Source organism: Cavia porcellus, unplaced genomic scaffold (assembly GCF_034190915.1).
Source record: "Cavia porcellus strain 051 isolate PalLab524CR breed Dunkin Hartley unplaced genomic scaffold, mCavPor4.1 scaffold_10, whole genome shotgun sequence".
In the NCBI taxonomy this organism is placed as follows: domain Eukaryota; kingdom Metazoa; phylum Chordata; class Mammalia; order Rodentia; family Caviidae; genus Cavia; species Cavia porcellus.
In genome coordinates this window covers 68259567-68280692 of record NW_026947493.1, presented here as the reverse complement: position 1 = coordinate 68280692, position 21126 = coordinate 68259567, and the positions used below count along the sequence as shown (strand labels likewise).

Below are 21126 nucleotides of genomic sequence, written 5' to 3'. Positions count from 1 at the left end.
ACACAGGCCTGGAAACTGCCATGACGAATGTAGGAAGGCCTCCTGAGGTTAGGAGGCTGACCTGTCCGCTCAGGTGAAAAACGTCGTTGAGAAGGAAATGTTGGCAGAGTTGTCACCTGTGACACAAGCTGCCCAGTAGCTAAGCAACTTTGTTTGTCTATGTGTCAATTAAACATGTCTGTACAAAATGTGAAGCCAAGGTTTATTTATTGATCGGTTTAACAGCAGGGCCACCATGTGCAAGCAGTGTGATAAGAGAGTTTGTAAAAGCAGAATCACAGAGCCACGTGTACTTTGACACCGATGACAAAGGATCCGATTTGCATATGGCAATCTGGTGATGTAACCTGCCAAGTTCACCCCCAAGCTGACCAGAGTCAGTTCAAATGGTCCAAAACTGGGTCAGAGTTGAAAATATTCCACTACCTTTGGAGCTGGACTTCCTGAGGATGTTTTGGTTCATCAGTCACGCAGACAGAGTCCACAGTCCATCCCACTCTTCCCGCTGACCTACTTTACCCCGCTCTAAGCCTTGAGCACCCAGTATGCTCAGAACAGCTGTCAGGGATATGTGAACATGTTCCTTGTCTAGATCCTGGCGATTGTTCGGGGTATGGCTGGTCCCAAGGACAGGTTTGAACTGTAGTTTGGTGGAACTCGAGTCTCCGAATGCAAATTGCTGGGGTCAAGTGTGTGCTCCACTGTGTGCAGGTTATGTGACACGAGTGAGTCATTTAACACCTCTTGATCCCATCCCTTCTCAGACGGGCTTTGCCGCCGCAGTTCCCGCTCTGCCCTGCAGCATCCTGCCTCCCCACACCACCGCCAGCGCATCCTGCCTCCCACGGGGAATGCGCCCTAAGAATAAAATCTCCTGCCTCCCCACAGCCCTCTCCTTCCATCTCAACCCTGTGCTCTCCTTTATAGCGAAGTCCTTTAATTTATATTTTCTTATGGCTCTGAAAACTTTGACCAAAAACTAAACCAAGACACTAACATTTATATACATATAGTGATAGTTAAAAAATAAGAGAAATACAGAATGAGCCTAGAAGTATACTAAAATACAATCATGATTTATATCTGGGGGACAGATATGTTCATGAAATAATTCTTATTTGCCTTGATCTTTACTGCAAAATTCCTTTAGAAAGGATTGCTTAGAGGTGCGAGCTGAACCACGCGCCCCCGTCAGCCTCGCTTGTTGAACGCTGAAGCCCCCGGCCCGGAGAAAGAACTGGAAAGAGGGGACTAAGCCTAAGGCAGGAGCCTGTCTACCTGGTGTCACTGAGAGAAGAGGAGATTGACCTGGACGGTGTGGGCTGGAGCAGTGACACGCAGGAGAAGGCACACACCCCCGTGCCTGGGAGAGGCCTCCAGGAGGCCAGCGATGCTGCATGTTGAGCTCAGAATCCCAGACCCCCAAACTGTGAGCACATCTTTCCTGCTTTTTCGGCCACCTGCTCTCGGGTGCTTTGGTGCCGCGGCTTTCTGCTCCCCCTTCCTTGCCTCTTACTCCCTTTTTGGGTGGTTTTCCTTTCTTGTAGAGGACAACCTGGACGACTCTCCTTGAGTACAGAGCAATCATCTTCATTTTGGCTAAACCTGGCCCCGTCTCCATGTACTGATATGTACAGAGCTGGCTAAGCCATTGCCTTCAATTGGCCGTAAGCAATGTCAATAGGGCAAGCTGAGGTGCTGATGCGTAACCTCTGAAGTTAGGTGACAGTGGCTGTTTCCCCGCCCCATGACTCCCGGGATACAGAGCCACTACTCCGGGGCTGTCAACTAGTTTCAAACCTCAAGAGGCTATGACTTCCCAGAGCAAAAATGTCTGCACATCAGTGTGAAAGCACCAGCACGCTAAACATTTGTACAAAAAAATTTTTTTAGCCCTCTAAACATGAAATACTACCTCAGTTGTGTTATGCAGATCGGTCTTTCTGCACGCCCTTTTCTCTGCATGTTGCAGAGGTGTTTCAGGCCTCCTACCAGTTCTCATGTAATTCCCGCCACTCTTACAATCACTCATCCTAAGCCACTTGCTTCTCCATGAATTAACAAAGTCTAAGTTAGGCCTCGGGGTGAGGACTTTGTTGTTTTTTGAGACAGGGTCTTGCTCTGCAGTCCACACTGGCCTTGAGCTCACTTTGTACCCTGGGCTGGTCTCCAATTTGCAACGATCCTCCAGCCTCAATTTCTTGAGTGCTGGGATTACAGGCATGTGCCACCACACCCAGCGGAGGCCTGTGCTCTGATGAGCCTTCATCCTGGCCAGATTTAGTATCCCCTTGGCTCCCCATAACTATAAATACGTCTTTGTGTCTTTATTCTCACAGTGCATTGCACTAGCAGTGGTAGATTGGAATTAACTCGCTAGAATGCCAGTAATTTTTCCATGGAATTATAAATATAAACTTCCTGGACCGCAGCAAGGACAGGAAGGGATCACTATACTTTCTGCTTTGTTGTTTTAACCCACTCCCGTCAGGAGTCCACCAATTCCCCGGAATTCCTGTGTTGTGGATCTTGTGGGACTGATCCACAGTCCGCATCTCTCTGCAGTGGTCACGCTTTCCTTCTGAAGACATCTGCAGCGCCCAGGTCTCATTTTTCACTCACCCTTGGGCTGCTTCCTTCTCGGACTTCTAGGATCCTGTATCCTCCTTTCTTCTAAATGTCAGAGTCCCAGGCCCAGCCACGGCCCTCTGCTCGGCCCATAATGCCTCCCTAGCACATTCACCCCAACCCCGTGGCTTTCAGTATACTAAGCAGCCCGGAAAGGTGCACATTCACACCTCTCTGCCCATTACGCTGCAGACCCAAATATTTGACTGCCCTGGGCATTTGCACCTGGATATCTACCCAGCAGTTTGAGTTCAACAGGACCTGCAGACCCTCTGCTGTTTCTTCTCATTCCCTCCAACAGCTCCGCCATTCACCAGTGAGGGCAGAGCCCCGAGCACGGCCCTGATTCTCTCACACCTCAGTGCAGCCCACCGCGCAGCCACACTGTCTCTACCCTCGAGATAAACTTTCTTTCCATGTCGACCTGGCTTGTCTCCTGCCACCCAAATCACACCTTCCGTCCCACAAGCCACTGCGTCCCACTTCCCTGCACACAGCCCCCTCTCCAGGCTCCCTACTCGGAAGCCCTTGTGACTGTTGCAACATTTTCTAGCCCTCTTATTTCCCATCGCATCAAATGTAACTCATCTCTCTGTCTGGTCTTCAGGTTCCCAGCTGACCCAGGACCTGCCCACCTTCCTGACTCTCTCCTCCACGTCATCCTGCCTGTCTGGGCTCTGGCCAGGACGGCTCCTCTGCCTGCCTGTGTGGTGTGGCAGGGCCTTTTCACTCCTGCTTCCTTCGGCTTCTCCTCAGCCACAGCTCAGGCTTCAGAGAGCTTACCTGCTCCTCCTGGCTTGGCTCTGAACACCTTCTGAAGAGCCTTCTTGACCCTCGCTCACCCAGCACTTACCGCAGGCCGGAGAACTCAGGTTACACTTACGACATTTTAATAAGTTCTTACTACAGTACTCAGATTGGATCAAATGTTTTACCTGCACCATTTCAGCTGATCCTCAGACCCACCTAAAAAGGCATTTTTAAAAATTATCTCCATTTTATGAATCAGGAAACTGAGGCTAATAGAGGTCAAATACAAGACCATACAGTGTGCACAAAGTCCTCATTCTAGAACTAATGCTCTTAACTGTCCATTCAGCCGCTTCTCACTTCAAATCCTAAGTTATGGCCAAGATGGCTGCTAGAGTTCACTTTCCAGGACTGATTGGTTTCAGTTGCGCTGAGTTTGGGCTGGTAGGTAACAGGTGTATTGGTGTATGTTAGGGAGGGGAGGGGCTGATTTGCCTAACCGTGGCTTTTAACATTCCCATAATACAAAGGCAGGTTAGGCAGGCACAGGTCCAGTGAGTCTAGACTTTAACCCCTGTGGTTCTTGCCTGCAGACTTATGAAAGAAGAGGAAGATATTTTGCTGTTTACTTTGTTGGCTGTTTGAGCTAAAATTCTCAGAAATGATTAAATTTTTTATTTTTTGGTACAGGGGATCAAACTCACAATTGTGCACTTGCAGGGCAGGTGCTTACACCGCTGAGCTAAATTCCCAGCCCTAAAATTTTTTAAACCTTAAGTTTTTTCTTTCTTATTTAAAAAAATCCAATTTTTACATGGTGATTGGAAATCAAATCCTTAAAACAAAAAGAGTCTGTGTTCAGTTGGGAGCACACCTATTAAATACCTGTGTGTGCCGGGCACTTTGCTGTTTTTATCATCTCTCAGAGCTGGTTTTCCCTCTTGTACAGGTTAGAACACCCAGGCACTCAGAAGATACAAGTAACTGGCCTATTCCGGAACAGGAATGTTATGATTCCTTTTGCTTCCTTCCTTCCTTTCTTCCTTTTTTCCTTTCTTCCTTCCTTTCCAGATACCACAAACTGTCTTCCTAGGGTCAACAGAATCGATTACCTGAGGCCCAGTGAGACCTGTCCTTAAGGCTCTGAAATTTAGATCCATGTTATAATGATAAACACAAAGAGATCTGTTTGCTTTCAGAAAGTGTTCCAAAACCATGAAAGATTGTAAAAGAATTTTAAGTTCTGTATCCAGTTGTCTTCAACTTGTGGACCCACGGGTCTGGTCAGATAACCCTCGGTGCCAGATGCTGCCACTTTCTCATGACACTGTTTAAGAGGAGCCCCGCGCTCTTCCTCAGGCATGCCAAGGACACCTCTGCCTCCGGCCTTTCACTCTTCTATTGCCTGGAGCCTCATACCCCGCTGGTTTTGGTCCTCAGAGAGACTTCCCTGACTATTCAATCTGCCCACCAACTTCTCTAGCCCGTTACCCAGCTTTTGTTTCTTCACAGCATCCATCGCCTTCTATACTCATACAGAGAACACTTTCCCATCCTTCCTGTGGTCCAGGAAAGTTTATGATTATATTGCCAAGAAGCTATTGGAATTCTAATCAGTTAATTCCAATCTACCATTTCCAGTGCAGCCCACGGCGAGAATAAAGACATTCAGACGTATATACAGTTATGAGGAGCCAAGGGGTCCTAAATCCAGCCAAGATGCTGTTCACCAGAACAAAGCCTTTCATCCAGAGCCCTCCCAGGTTTTATTAATTCCCCATGAGGGAGTGGCTGAGGGATGAGTGTTAGAGTGGTGGGAATTACATGACTGCATCGAGCTGGGCTGAGTAGGAGGTCTGAGATTACCTCTGCAATATGCAGAGGGCAAGAAATGCAGAGAAGATAATCTGCATGACACTACTCAGGTAGCAGCTAATAATTTGGGGTTGGTGCGTCAGTTCTGATGTGCAATCCTATTTGCCCTGGGAGGTCAGAGCTTCTTTCTCAAGGCTCAGTCCCTGCTGACAGCATGGAGCATGGTTCTCCATCCCACCTGACTCAATCACATAGCTGGGGAGTTACTGGGTGGGGTAACACCGAGCTGCCACTTTGCTTTAGAGATTCTATCAGCCAGCCCAATTTACATTGCTTGAAGCCAATTGAAGAGACAAAGAAATAACCTGGCTAGCTCTGTATATATCAATACATAGAGATTGGGCCAAGTTTATCCAAAATGGAGATAACTGCTCCTCTTTTCAAGCAGAGTCAAGGAGAGTCATCTCTGTAGTTCTCCACATATTTGTTTATTGTATCCTTTCTACTGGATGGAAGATCCTTGAGGGCTGAAACTTAGTCTGTTTTCCTAACTACTATCTCCAGTGCCTAGAACAGAGTAAATGCTACTAGACAATGAATGAATGAATGAATGAATGCTATGAACACAGTGGGCACTTTGTGGACTTGAGTTAATTAACAAATAATGTTCAACATTTATAGCACTGGATAAGGAGCCCTTTCCTAACATGCATAAAACCTCAGGTTCAATGCCTAGCGTCACACACACAATGAAACCTTTGTAAACCTTTGTGGGACTACACTACTCATCCTCTGTCTCGAGATCAAAATGTTTAGGCCCAGAAATCACAAAGCCATGAAAAACCTGGACATTAAAGGACACAAATTAATCTCACAAAGTGTCTTGGATATTTAAGGCAGTTCATCCAAGCAAAAAAGAATAATCGTTCATTAAGTAGATGTGTTATTGACGCAGTGTGAAGTGTACATCAGTAGCAGTCATATGATCTGTGTCATTGTTTGGAGAAGGCAGAAGACACAGTCTATTTATGCTGTCCCCGTGATGGAGCAATTTATGGTCACAAATCCCACCTCAGATTGCTTCTGGTCCATAAAGGCCATTGATTGGGCAGTAACCCAGAAGAAGCAGAGAGTGAAGAGGTACTTTGGTTGTGGGAGTAAATAAAAGACCTTTGCTCACACTCTGACAGCCACACAGGACCAAGGGCACTTTCCCATCAGGTGGGTCTCATGGCTCCCAGGGGCCAGGGTGCTGGTGCATGCACCAGCCAGACCATTCCCACTTCGGGAGGAGCCTGCTTTCCTCTGTGTAAGGATGGTCCGACATAATTCCAAATAGTGGACCTATCTGTACATTCACCCAGGAACTAAAAGGTCTTAAAGTTGAGCCTTTACAGAGCCTGGGAAAGTGCTGCGGGACGAGCTCTGGGGGGCTCTGCGAGACGAGCCCCTCCCTATGCCTGGCACGGCTGCCAGCACACAGACCTCTTTTATTTACAAGATCTTCTAATCACATGTGAAAGTAGGTTTCAAAAACTAACGGGCTCAGTGATAGAGGAAGTGCTAAGCCTGAGGAAGAGCCTGGATTCAGTGCCCAGCACCAAAGAACAAATTAAAACTCAAAATCCAAAATACAGAAGTCGAGAAGGTTGCAGGGTCTTGAAAAACAATCACACTTATGGCCCCAAAATAACTTCTGACTTCTTCCCCAGATGGTCACTGGCAGCCCCGACAGATTTCCGTCTTACTTTTGTTTCTGAAAGCAGGCTCACTGAATGTCTTGCTCCCTTCTGTTTCAGGCTTTGTGGTGCACACAGCTTCTCTTTTTTCTTCTCTTGGAACAATAGGTTTTGCTAGAATTATAAGTGATTGTTCTAAAATATAGTTTCAGAGGTCATTCCTGTCTTTTCCAGACACTTGGCAGCATGCTCAAAGCCCAGCAGACATACATGTGGATGAGCAGACTGAAAATGACCTAAGTGGACTTCACTTTGGTGTTTTCCACAGTGCAACTTGTTGCTGTTTGGCTGAGCAGACTGTATGTGCTTTGCAGCCTGTGGGGTTCCCCTAGGGGCTCGAGAGGGAAACATTCTTCAGCAGCCTGGATGCAACTGGCAGCGCAACCGCCACAACTCATTTTCACGAGTGGGAGGCAGGCACATTAGTTGCACTGTGCAGTGTCTGGATGTTGGCATAGATATGGTCCTGCCCTGTGTCCTTCAAACAAAACTTGAGGTTGAATCCCTTTTGTGTGGGTAGATAAGGGAGTGTATTGAGCTTCACGAAAAACAGACAAGGGTGTGCTGACAGATGGCCAAAGGGTCAGCCCTGCAGCGGGGGTCAGCCCGGAGCTGGGTGCTATAGCAACACTCTAAGAATTATCCTGTGAATTAAAGGATGGTTGGATTCACTGGGTCTGCCCAGGCAGGGAACCGGCTGGGTCTTTGTCAGCCAACAGATGAGAGGCTGGTTGGCACTTGTGTGGTTTGACAGTCCAGCTGTGTTCAGACAGCTCTCTGCTGTGGCGATGACACTACTCCTGAGCCTTATGGCATGTGTGTGTGTGTGTGTGTGTGTGTGTGTGTGTGTAAACAGCAGAAGAGGCAGCATCCCAGGTGTGGGCAACAGGCTGTGAAGCACTTTGTGCTTTTTGTATCTTTGTCTATACAGAATTTAAAATCAATAAACCTAAATGTCAGTTTGCTTTTTATTATTATCATGTCCCAAGAATTTCAAACAATGTCTGTAATAAAATGCTCCCCCTCTCGGGGGCAGACTTCTGACACCCCCCCATATCACTGGAATAAACAAGTACCAGGTGGCAAGATTATAAGCAAATGACTCCAAAGATAAGATGATTGTGTGTGTGTGAGTGTGTGTGTGTTGGCTGGGGATTGAACCCAGGGCTTTGAGCACGCCAGGCAAGCACTCTTTCACTAGACTCCAACCCAGCCCACTGTTCCTTTTTTTTTTTTTTTTTTTAAAGTAACGAAAGTCTGCCTGGGCATCATGCCACACAGCTGTGCTCCCAGCACTCTGGGAAACTGAGGCAGGAGGATCACAAATTCATGCTGGGTCTCAAAAAATCAAGCAAGGCTAGGGATTTAGCTCAGAGGCATAAGTGCCTGGTTGGCAAGCACAGGGTCCTGAGTACAATTCCCCTACCAACAAATAAATAAATAAAGCAAGCGAGGTTGGGGTGATGCTCAGTGCCAAGGCCCTCGGCTCAAGCTCAGTATCACAACACGAAGCAAAACCAAAACCAAAACCCCTCTACTTTGTGGAATTTAGAGATAATTTATCTGTGATAGGCCTTTCTGGTCCCCAGATTCGTGTTTTGGTTATCTACTGCTGCTTTTAAAAAGTACCCAAAGGGCTATGGATATAGCTCATTGCTGGAATACTTGCGCAGCATGCATGAGGCCCTAGGTTCAATGCCAGGCTCTGCAAAACAAAACAAAACACAACCCGCTTCAAGAGTTACTGTCTTAACAGTGAATGGCAGAGGATGTAGCCCAGTGGTAGAGCACCTGCCTCGCTTGTGTGAGGCCCTGGCTACAGGACTGCAGAACAGCAGCAGTCTGTTTGGGACTCTGCTTTGTGGCAGGCTTCAGAGGATGGTGCATCTCTGCCTGTTTCACCCGGTGTCAGCTGAGGCTGGAACTTCCTAGAGAGCTTTTCCCATTCATGTCTAGTACCCAGCTGACGGGCCAGAGGGTCAGCAGCTGTCCAGGCATCTCTCCTGCCTTGTGGCCTGTCTATGTGGCCGCTTGGGCTTCCTGTAGCAGCCGGCTTTCCCCAAGCCTTGCATTTCCACCCCGAAGGGTGCAAAGTGGAAACTGTTACATTTTCTTAACGTCAAGGAAGTCGGAGAACATTATTTCCACTATATGAGAGGCAGTCACACGGTCAGTCCAGATTCAAGGAGAGGAAAAAACTCCCCTTTATGATGGGGTGATGCACTGTGGCCGCCACCTCTGCACATCTACTTCACATTGTTTTCTCTAGCACAAGGCACTGTGGCCCTATACTATAATAAACCTTAGCAAGTTGGAAAAAGATAGGGTTTAATGTTTTTTTAAAAATGAGACCTTTATAAGTTACCATAATTTGGTTTTAGATGGAAAGACGCTGTCCTCTTGAATTCCTAAGGAGAAACAAGAGATTGTGGGGGACTCCTAGTATAGCAGTGAATTTTAGAGAGAAAAACATTAGTGTGGACTTGCTTTGTCTTAACATCCAGATCATGTCTAATTCCATGAAACTGTCAGTCCGCAAATTACAGCCTGGTAATCTGTAATGTCAAGTGAACACCTCATCGTTTTGATCATTATTACTCTGAATGTCAATTTCCTGAAACAAACTGACCAAGCCATTCTTGGGTCTGAGTGAGTCTTCTGGAGACTGTAGTGGTGACAGCAATCTGGAGAGTTGCTATACGTATACGTTTCACTTGGGTCAGAGGATTACATCTCACTCCAAACAGGATCCACAGGAACTGATATACCTCAACACGACTCCCTTGCCCACACCAGACACAATTAAGCCTCCTGCGAGAGTACAGAGCTTTGGTTTGGAAGGCATTGTCAAGTGCATGGTCTCGTTTTCTTCAGACTATAAATAGCCAGTGAGTAGGCAGGCCCCGTGAGAATGTGCAGAGTTCGCAGGTAAACAGGAGAGATCCTAACCTCTGCTGCCTGTGCAAACTCTCAGATCCACAGCGGACAAGGCGCGGAAAAACCGCTCTCCGCTCTTCTCCGGCGGCACAGAGCTCTTGGAGGGTCCTGACCCCCGCTGCCTTCTGGCCTGGGCTGTTAGCTTCTGCCTCAAGGCACATCCTAGGGACAAGTTCAGTCAGCTCCCAAGGTGAGTTCCACGCAGGTGGGGCCTGGCTCCTCGCCTTACAGGGGTTGAGCAGGCTGGAATCCCCTGTACTGGGTGGGATCCAGAGGAGCTCGCCTTGGTCACCGTCCCAGGGTCACCCTTACACCGGCCCGCGGGGGCTCTTGGAGAATTTATCCTCCGCACTCTCGGTGTCCCTAACGGTCTTCTTACAGGGAAAAAAAATGTGTTCCCGGTGCCCCAAACCTTGTGCTCCTCCAGGGGTCAAAAGGGGCCAGGGAGGTCGTGCGCCCCCGCCTGGCTCCTGCCCGTTCCTTGAGGCTCCGCGTTCCCACCCCACCCCCGCGCCCCGCGCCCCGCGCCCGCTCGGCCTCCCCGGCTCCCGGCTTTGTTGCCCGGGCTTGTTCTCGAGCCCCAGCGGCGCGAGCCGGCGCCAGGTCACGTGCGTTGGTGACAACCTCTCGCAGGGCGGCCCCGCGGCCCCGGCGCCGCTGATTGGTAGGGCCGGCGCTGGCGCGGCCGGGGCGGCGCTGCAGCGATCAGCTGTTCCGAGCGAGCGCAGCGCCGCAACAAAAGGACCCGGACGCCGGCGGCGGCCTGGGGCAGCTGGAGGCTGGAGCCGCCCCGCGCCGCCGTCCCGGGACCTGCGAGCAGCGCCCGCCGCGGCTCGGCCTATGTAAGTGCGGGCAGGGCCGGTGCTCAGCTCGAACCGAACTGAACCGAAGCCGGCGGTTCGGGTCCGGCCGCGCTCCGGGTCCCGCGACCCCAGCGACCCGGGCGCGGACAGGACGAGCGGCGGCGGCGGGGGCTCGGGCTCCGCCTGCTCCTCCTCCCCCGAGCCCGGCCTGGCTGCGTGCACGCGGCGGACCTGCCCCGCCGCCTCCTGGAGCTCGACGCCGGGCTCGGAGGGGCGTCCCCCCGCGGGGTCCAGCTGTCCCCGCGCTCCCCGAGCTGCGGTTCCCGGGTCCCGCCCAGCTGTCGCCGGCCGGTGCCTCGCCCCGCTCGATCTCACGCAACGCGGCGCGAGATTGCACCTGCGGAACGAGCGCCTGGCGTCCCCGTAGTTCGGGAAATCGCGACCGTTTCGGTCACCTGTGCGGTCTCCTGCGCTTGAGTGAGGGCTTTCAGTGAGCGGCTTGGCCGTCACCACCCTCCGGGGGCAGGCCTAATTATATTCTACGGAAAGGAAGTTCGAGGGAGGCACAGAGAGGTTAGGTAATATACGGCCACACCGCGAATAAAAAGGAACTGTTTAGTGATTCGAAGTTGCAAATGAATTTCACGTGGGAGTTTTGTTTTGATTGTATTTTCGGAGTACGTTTGCCTAGTGTGTGAATTCGAATTTAGAGAGTAAGGAGTTGCTTTCCTTCCATCTGTGTCTTCTAAGAACCTGGGCATCCTTCGCTGAAAGGATGCCAAGTAGTTCTGAGAAAAAAAGCGAGGGGGTGTAGGAGCCGGTCGGGGGTGTAGGTGAGACGTGACCCAACTTCCCCAAGACCCTGAAACCACTTGCTTGGTAATTGAATTACCCTTTTCATTTGCAGGTGTGAAAAGCGACTGGGAAGCTGTTAATTTTAAGTCCACAAGCCAATATAATATAAACTGGCAGCATAATTTTCAAGGGCCCCTACTTGGAACCAGGACCTGCTAATTTCAGTGACTAAGGTCTCTTTTGTTTGCTCATCCTATCTTTTGTTCTTTTGTGAACTCTCTGATTTCCCTTGGGAAGTTCCCAGCTTTCTTTTTTTTTTTTTTTTTTTTGTCTTTTTCATTTTTCTCGGTACCAGGGATCGAACTCACGAGTCAAGGTTAACAGGCAGTGAAGTACCACTCACTGCTGTCTTTGTCCACTGGCGCAGGGCAGACTGTGGTGGGTTGTGGGGAGAATGAAGTCCCTTGTAAACCACTGAATAGAAGGAGCAGAAGTGGAATAAGCAAAGACGGCTTTCTTAGTTTTGTTTTTCTGAAGTTCAAAAGTGATTTTAAAGTGTTTGAGTCAGCATCCTAAATTTTCTAAACGGGTAGGAGGGGGTGGATATAAAGAGAAAGATAATTTTGAAGCTCTGTCAACAAAGGTGTGTTTAGCCACCTCCTATTTCAAAACTGTCCAGGAGCAACAGCTGCATGCATCAGATTTGTGGTTGTTTTTCTTTCTTTCTTTTTTTAATTTAAAAATACTGTTTTTTAGAGCCGCCTACTGGCAGCCAAAACTAACTGAAAAGTACTGTTCTCTGGCTCATAGAATCACAGTGAGTCTGGAAGGAACCGGAGAGATCCTATGCAGAGAAAAGCAAGGGACTGGAACCGAAAGGATTCATGCTCTCATATTCGCTCCACCTGTGCTGGGCTCGGTCCCTTTCAAAGCAAGTTAATTTCTGAGCCTCAGTTCCCTCATTAGTAAAATAAGGCAAATAAATACTTGAAGTCCCAGTCACATACATACTCAGTACATGGAAGCTATAATTATTATAGGGACATTTTACAGATAAAGAAACTTGGCCCCAAGATGTTGACTGACTTGCTCCTGTTCTCACAGCTGGCCTGCAATGAACCCGTAGTTAATATTTACTGAATGCCTTCCATGTGCCAGGCACTGTTCTGAATGTTACACACTTAATCCTGGTGTTGGCACTAAGAAGTAGGCTTTCTGACTATCATTCCTGTTTAAGGATGAAAAAAACTGGAGCCCACGAGGTTACTAAGTAACCCTGAGTTCACAGTCTGCAGCAGCAGAGCCAAGATGTGTGATCCAGCAGGCTTCCTCCAGAGCCAGCCCACAGAACCGTTCTGCCCTTGTGATAATAAGAAAAACACTGATGACACAATATTAAGTAACAAAGCAGGAGATACAGATTGTGCTTTCACTGGACCACAACTGTAAGAGAAATAGAAAAACTGATCCAGTACACTAACAATGACTGGACAAAGCAATGAGTTAATAATTCTTTTCCTTACATTTTTAGACTATTTGGCATTTTCATTTTATAGTGAAAAAGATGTGATTTATTTTTGAATGGAGGAGGATATATTTTTGAGCCCAAGAGGAGAGGGCACATCTGCCTTCTGCAGATGCCCGAGTCCTGATACTGTTTCTTTGCTGGGCGAGACTGGTTGCAGCCCGCAGCTCGCAGGTGTCTGAGAGAGCAGCAGCCCTGGCCTGCCTTTCCTATTCCCTCTGCTCATCCCAGAGCTGTGTTGTCAGTCTGACCTCTTGGGACTTGGGCTTTCTGCAGAACTTTCATTTTAGTTTTCATCACTGCCCTAGATGTGTGGCTCGCAAACAGTGCGTGACCAGGTCAGGAGGAGAGAAGGGCAACCTTTGGCCTGCCTTTTAGTGCCACATAGAAGCAGCCCCAGCCTGGAGAGGCTGCAGCCCCAGGCAGAAACCGAAATCACCAGGAGCAGTGGTTAAACAGGGCCAGCCCTTGGGTCGACACCGAAGTTCTGAGGGGGTTTTTCTAGAACAGCACTGTCCAACAGAAACACAATGTGGGCCATTTGTGCGTTCTAGGAGTCATGTTAAAAGGAAAAAACCAGGTGATACTCATTGTATAAATGTATAGCCTAATATATCCAAAATTAATCATTGTAACATATAATCAAGGTAGAAATAGATTTTTACATATCCTTAATTGGTGCATTTTAGATGTATATATTATAATTTTCACCATAGGGAATTTGTACCTGTACATGATATATCTTGCTGCTTTTATTCCCATTCCCTTCCCCTCCTTATTTAAAAAACATTTTTTTGCTACTAAGTCTTGCAGATATTTGTGTGTATATATGTGTGTGTGTATATATATACATATATATATATATATGCAGTCTGTCAATTTAGATGCTAAGTTTGCACTGAAAAATCTTGAATTTAGATGCCATAAAATTTACAGTTGAAAAAGATTCGTGTACCTTAATGGTTCCAAACATAGTTGAGCGTTTTAAAAAATTTGGCTCAGTTACTTTTTTTTCAGTACTAGGAATTAAACCCAGGGCCTTCACACTAAACTTCTTCCCCAGCGTTTTTTATTTTGAAATAGTCTTGCTAAGTTTCCCAGGCTACCAGAGTGCTGAAGTTATAGATGTACTGCCACGCCCAACTTCAGCTTTTAAATTTAAATGGATTAAAATTTAAAATGCAGTGTGTTGCTCACACTAGTCACATTCTGAGGGCTCATTTATGGAACCTGCCTGGTGCCTACCTCCCTGGGCAGTGTTGGTGGGTAGGGTCTTTCCAGCAGCTCCCTGATCTTTGTGATACCTACAGAAAGCAGGGCTAAAGGAACTTTGCGTTCTTAGACTAACCTCGCTTCTTTATTGTGCTGGACGTTTGTGGGCACTGCCTAGAGGCAGTCCTACAAGGCATACCCATTTCTCTGCCAGTGAGACAGGCTCAGAAAGGCTGACTTGTTCAGTTCCAGCAACCTGCCTTAGAACCCAGAGGCAGGGCTTCTGTTCCCTAGGCCAGCGCTCCTCCACCCTCTCCCAGACTCCAGTCTGTGTTCCTGCCACAGGACCCTGGGCATTTTCATGTCATTGTCAGTAGTGACTCTGATGGGCTTCTGTACTCTGCTCACCCATGGCTGGGTCCATACAAAGAAATAGATGGCTAGAGTCTGCCTCTGACTTCAGGAGACCAAGAACTTTGCCTTGTGCTGAGCGCCCTTCAGGGCCGCTTTGCCTGTGGCAGTCCCAGATATACTGGTACCAGCTGGCTTCTGTACAAGCTGGACAGTAGCCAGAGGGGCAGCTTGCATTTGGGAACTCAAAGCTGCTCCCATGGCCTGGCAGTATGGCGTGCACCATAGCTGGTATTGACCTGAATCCCCATGCCTTGCCCTCAGATGGCATCACAGGCCAGGGGACAAGGTGCACATTCAGCACAAGAGAACGGTCCCACCCCTTGACACCAGCTGCTTAGCTGATGCAGGGCCAGAGTCCAGCCCTGTGCGCTGGAAAAGAGAGTAATCCTCTCAGCTGCTCAGTGAATGCAAAATGAGACAAGGTTTTGAAGATACATTTTTCCCTCCTAGCAGGTATGCTCAAAACCCTTTATTTCCATCAGACCTTGAGATGGCTCATCTGCCAGGAGACGGCTGTCACCCCACCACGGGCTGCAAACTACACAGCTTGCTTCTCTCCTGATTTCTCTTACACAGACCAGAAAGCTGCATTTGAGTTCTCATACTAGAGCTCCAGCTGTCCTGATTTGGCTGTGTTGCTTTGCAGAAGGTTTCAGAAAGAGACTGGTTATGCAAGTGATACTTCCTGTTTACCTACCTTTAATAATTAATGGCTAGAGATGACTTGTGACACAGTGTCCTACTGTCATTCGTCTTGATGTTCTACTCATGCAGTTGTGTGCCAAACTGTAGCGGCCTAGTTTATATACGGGTAGTGAAGCAGGATCCTCAAGTACGTTAATAGCGGAGATGACCACTATGAAAGTAAAGGAGCCTGAAGTTATGCTTCATGCTTGTGATAAGTGATTAGGCTGGCATAGTGGTACTTGCCTGTAATTCCAACTACTTGGGAGGCCAAGGTAGGATGTTCCCAAGTTAGAGGTCAGCTTGGGAAATTAGCAAGACCCTATCCAAAGTTACAAAAAGGATGGGGATATAGCTCAGTGGTAGAGCACTTGCCTAGTATATGTGAGGCGCTGGGCTCAGTTCCCCATAGTGAGGGGAGAAAGTGATTAGTAAGATGCTTCTGTATCCCTGGGTGATCTCGTTGATTCTTAAATTTTCTGTTACCCCCTTTGTGTTGACAGTTCCCAAATTGCTGCATCCAACTATTCCTAAATCCACCTGCCTACTAGAATCTCCAGCTGTATCATCAGATTGTCCATATGCAGCTCTTTCCATGCCCAACCCATTCTTTCTGCAGTTTTCTTAGTCTTCTAAATGGTCTCCCTGTCCCTTTGGTGACCAAGTTGAGTTTTCTGACTTTTCTTTCATAACATCTGCCCTTCAAGGCCTTGCAGGATCTGGTTCCTACTCAGCCTGTGGCTTGCTCCTGAGACCGTCTCTCTAGTTCCGGAGCCATACAGAAGGCACCACATTCTCGTCTGCAGGATTTGTAGTGTTCCTGCCCACCCTCCATTCCTGATCACAGCCACGGAAGGTTAAAGCCACTTACTGCAGCGGCATAGCCAGCAAGGTCTGAGGACTGTTCAGTTCACCCATGGCATTCATTCCACTGGATGGCTCCACCTGCCGCAGGAGGGCCTCCTTTGCTGCTGTCTCCCCAGTGCTCAGCTCTAGCCCTGACGTATAAAAGTGCTCAGTAAATATTTGTAGAATAATAGTTGACTTGGGCAGAAAACTGCACAGAACAGGTGTGCTGATTAGGTCGTTGCCTGCGTCATATCATTAACAAGAGTAGGATCAAGGAGTCGGATCTGGACAGGACCCTTGTGGTTGAATGTAATACAGTTTAGGAGGTGCTTTGGGCAGTCTTGGAGAGACAGCAGGCTGATTTAACTTGGATGAGAATGGTGCAGCCAAAGTCCACAGGACGTGCTGGTGGGTTGGAGGAGGGGCTGGGTGGACAGCAGAAGCACTGGTGGGAGCAGCAGAAGGACTCAAGAGTAAACTCCTTGATTTCCAGCCCAAATAATAACTACTGGGGGCTGATACTTCTGATACCAAGAAAGGACAAAAGGCAGGGCATATGAATAAGTTTGTGGAGGAATCATAAAAAGTTCTTTTTGATACTTAATCAGTTTGGTATGCTATCAGGTAACCAGATAGAAATTAATATTGTGAACCTGGAACTCTGTGATAAGACCAAGTTTGTCATTTAGACCTCAGCAGAACTCCCAGAGGAAGGAGCTTTTGCCAGTGAAAACCATGTAGCTTCCCAAATCTTCTAGCCATTAAGCAGCGGAGCCAGGATTTGAACCCAGGCACACTAGCGGCTCAAGCGTCCACCTGCTAAGCCACACAAGGAACAGTGTCTCCAGTTCCAGTTTCTGCCTGGCTCAGCTTTCTGTAGTGTACAGTCCATGCCAACATTGTCCTGAAGGCCACAGTATGCTGTAGTAGTCAAATTTAACTGTACAGTATTTAGGTGTGCTTAAAGTCGGAAGCAGGAAGTACAGAATAGAGAGGGAAATGAGGGCCTGGCATAATGGTGGTCCCCAAGCGTTACTGTCAGTTCATTTGGAAAAAGACTGGACAGCTGAGTATCACAGCAAGGCCATTAATCTGTAGTCTTCACCCCTCTACTACAGAAAATAAGTACTGAGATTAAAATCAGTCATTCAGATTCATAAAAGCATACATGTGAACAAATCTAGCTCCACCCCTTTTATCTTTCAGGGTATTTACATGCATATGAATACTTGATCCCTGGTGTTTTAGAAAAGTTGTTGCATGGCTCGTGTTTGAGTCCCATAGGAAGGGAGCAGGTATAGTGTAGGCTAAGATGTACACTGTCTTCCAAGGGGACGTGCGTGTGTACTCATAAACATTTGCTGTTTCAAAATAACCTTGTTTTTCTGTTTTGTTTTAGGGCTAATGACTCTTCTTGATTTTCACTTAAGTTGAATTAAGCACCCTGCGCACTTTAATTTCCTGTCTGTGCCATCTGGCCAAGTAAAGGCAGAGTTTTGAAATCTCAGCTATAAAGACATCAGCCAAAGTCTTGTTCTTGCCTTAACAATGTTCCAGAGGCTGAATAAAATGTTTGTGGGTGAAGTCAATATTCCTTCTAACCAAGAACCAGAATTTAGTGAGAAAGAAGATGATGAATGGATTCTTGTTGACTTTATAGGTAGGTGGTCAGTCTTAACAGTGTAACTGGAAACACTTGCATGTTATTTTTTTTATAATAAACCAGTAACTGAAGGTTTTTAAACCTTCAAAGTGAACAAGAATTTGTTTTTTTAAAAAATAGCAATTTGGGGCTGAGATAAGAGGATTACGAATTCAAGCCTAGCCAGAGCAATTTAGCAAGACCCTATCCCAGAATAAAAATCAAAAGGGCTCCATGCAAAGGTCCTGAGTGCAGTCACCGGTGCCACAAAGAAAAAGGAAAATCAAGAAATATTTTGTGCTAGATGATCAGAGAAATTAATGTCAGATTTTCCAATTTTGCAACTCACACAGGATGACCCAGCCCGAGAGAGGGACGTTAGTGGGAAACCTCCACCCATGCGGCTCACTGTGTTTGTTCAGCAGAACAGAAACAGTCTTAAAGCCATTCCTGCAAAGCCTGGGTCGTGTGCCTGCCACCAGACGCTGTACTTGGAAACTGTTTTATAAGTTATGAGGGAATGTAAGCGGTCTTGCTTCTAAACTGAAGGGAAGAACGTGAGCATCAGCTAACAGTGTTGTCTCTCTTTTCTCATGCTGTACCCTGACATGACCATCCTTCTGTGGAACCTATTCTACGCATCTGAACTGCAACATGGAACTTGATCTAGATACTTGCACTGGTTTCTCAGCAGAGGAGGAAGAAGACGACAATGACATCAGTCAGGAGTCGCCTACCGAGCACCCTTCAGTCTTTTCCTGTTTGCCTGCAACTTTGGAGTGCTTGGCTGACAGCAGTGATTCCTGCTTCCTGCAGTTCGAGTCGTGCCCGATGGAGGAGAGCTGGTTTATCACCCCTCCCCCGTGTTTCACTGCAGGTGGATTAACCACTATCAAGGTGGAAACCAGCCCTCTGGAAAACCTGCTCATTGAACATCCTAGCATGTCTGTCTATGCTGTGCACAACCCCTGCCCTGGCCTCAGTGAAGCCAGCTGTGGGACTGATGAGTTCCATAACCCAAGCAGTCCCAGGTACATCGCAAGTTTATTCTCTTTCCCCCAGCAATCTGTTGAGCATGCATTTTGTGCATTATGCTACACTTCAAAACTCAGCTTTTAGAAGACACAAAAGTAGTTTTGACAGAGATTTATGAAAGCTTGTGCATATTATATAGTTGATTAATGGCATAAAAATTTTAGATTTTTAAAAAAGTTAATTATAGCATGGCCCCACTGCTATATTGAAAGCTGTCTCATTTATTTTCTGCTACTGAAGGGAAATAAGACTGGCATTCCTGCTAAGTATCTTAGAGTACAACTCTGGCATGCTATAGACAAAATTATTTAGGGTATCAAATTCAGTGAGAAGAGTGTATCTCAAACTCCCAGGTATTCCTAATGATCATATTAAAGATTGCTTAACCTTGAAGGCATTAAAAATTTTTAGCAAAAGATAAAAAGGCAGTTTACAAATCAAAACATTTGCTTTAAAGAACTGCCTCTTACCTCACAGAGGAAAGCTTTCACACCAGCATGATACTGTGTTGGTGTGCAGGTGTCTAAAGCATTCTGGCTGCATGGCGGCTGGTGCAGGCAGAGCCTGGGCAGTTCAGGGAGGCTGTCAGTTAGTGAAGACTGGCATTTTCTTTCTTTTTTTTTTTTCCTTCTTTTTTCTTTTTATCGGTACCGGAGATGGAACTCACAACCGCCTGCTTGCAAGGCAGGTACTTATGCCGCTGAGCAAATCCCCAGCCCCAAGACTGGCATTTTCAAAGGAACTTTCAGACCTCCTGTGACCTTATCCGGAGAACAAAATCAGGGCATAGATCTGAGATTGCTCCAACTTCTTTCCAAAATAAAGCCCCATCACTGTACTAACGAGCTCGGGAAGTCCAGCCAATCCAGCATGCCCTTCTCCAGTGAAGAGTTCTGTATGGTGGTAGAGCATTTTGGGGATGTTGTACCAACTTAATTCCCTCTCACAGGCCAAGGGTCCCAATGGGTTAGGATCCTTTGCAGCAGTTCAGGAAACTGATGAGCGCTGTCAGGCAAAGGGCTGCTATGGATCATCCAGGCTGATTCCACTAATAGACCATTGTATATATCTTCTGTTTCCTGTTTGCCAAATATAAACAAGGCCAGGCAGCTCTTTAATTTAACTCACTCGACTTTGTTGTACTCACAAGTCTCAGTATTTTAAGTGGTTTTGTTTACAAAGTTAAACATTTTTGTGTTTCATTTTGTTTGTACCAAAATGAAACACAATATGCTAATATAGTTATGTGATGCCAGGTTGTAGACTAGGTAAGATTGTTGGTGGGGGGCTGGGGATTTAGCTCAGCGGCATAAGCACCTGACTTGCAAGCAGGTGGTCGTGAGTTCAATCCCCAGTACCGATTAAAAAAAAAAAAAAAAAGATTGTTGGTGGAATAAGCACTTTATTCAGCCCCATGATTTACTAAAAGGTCAATCTTCAGGCATCCCCCAACTTTTTCAAGGCCCTATTTCAAAATAAAAATACTTTTAAAAGGACTGGGAATGGAGCTCAGTGTGATGCCCTGGGCTTAATCCCCAGTACCACAAAACAAACCCACCGAAGATAAAATACAGGCATTTTTCCATAAATGAAGTATCAAAAGAGTACACTTAACTTTGAGTTCTTTCTGCACTAACCCTAAAACTAAGAAGTCTTAAATTCTTAGTTTTATAATAGTAACTAAAAATATATTTAAACAGCCTTATTTTTAGGCTTAAAATTCTTTGAAGAGTGGTCCACTATATCTAGACAGACATGTATTTTCTAGGGCTGAGGATGTAGCTAAATGGTAGTGTGCTTGCCTAGTATCAACAAGGCCTAGTTTTACCCCAGAACCACCAAAAAAAAGTCTGTCTTCTCAGCAGGGCAATAAACTGTCTTTTAAAAGTTAAATTGCTCTTATCCTGTCTGTCCTCAGGAATATTACCATAATATTACTTACTTAAAAGTAAGGTGCTTCTTAATTACATTAGATTTTGGAGTGTGTGTTTTATTGCATTTTAGCCTTTATAAATATTGCGTGTGAAAGTTTATAAGCTATCATAATCTTAAGTAATGAATGTTCTTTAATGACCCATAGCCAATCAGTATTAATAAAGTTGACCACGTCCTAACAGTAAAATTAAAATAGCATTTTAAATCTTACTAGTGATTTAATAGTTCACCATTTAACATTTGTAGGGCCAGGAAAAGCTGCTTATAAGAATCTCGGGCACAGAGTAAGTACATTCACTTTGAGACCATGTGATCTGTGTTATTAGTCTACACAGGGAGGCTAGGGACTGAAATACCCATCTC

The 21126-nt window shown here is 46.8% G+C and overlaps 1 protein-coding gene across 5 annotated transcripts in view; it reads left to right on the top strand.

Moving 5' to 3' along the window:
• The first annotated feature begins 10575 nt into the window (after positions 1-10575).
• Tp53inp1 (tumor protein p53 inducible nuclear protein 1) overlaps positions 10576-21126 on the top strand; it is a 16397-nt gene continuing 5846 nt past the window's right edge. The window contains exons 1-5 of one of the 5 annotated variants that reach the window (XM_013143836.3): positions 10576-10711; positions 11580-11700; positions 16010-16194; positions 17551-17811; positions 18464-18824. In XM_013143836.3, the coding sequence (XP_012999290.1) occupies positions 17700-17811; positions 18464-18824 (473 nt within the window). In that variant the 5' untranslated portion in view covers positions 10576-10711; positions 11580-11700; positions 16010-16194; positions 17551-17699. Of the gene's footprint in view, positions 10712-11579; positions 11701-16009; positions 16195-17550; positions 17812-18463; positions 18825-21009; positions 21048-21126 lie in introns of all 5 variants that reach the window. The other 4 variants (XM_013143838.3, XM_003479927.5, XM_063257584.1 and 1 more) reach the window with 4 other exon arrangements.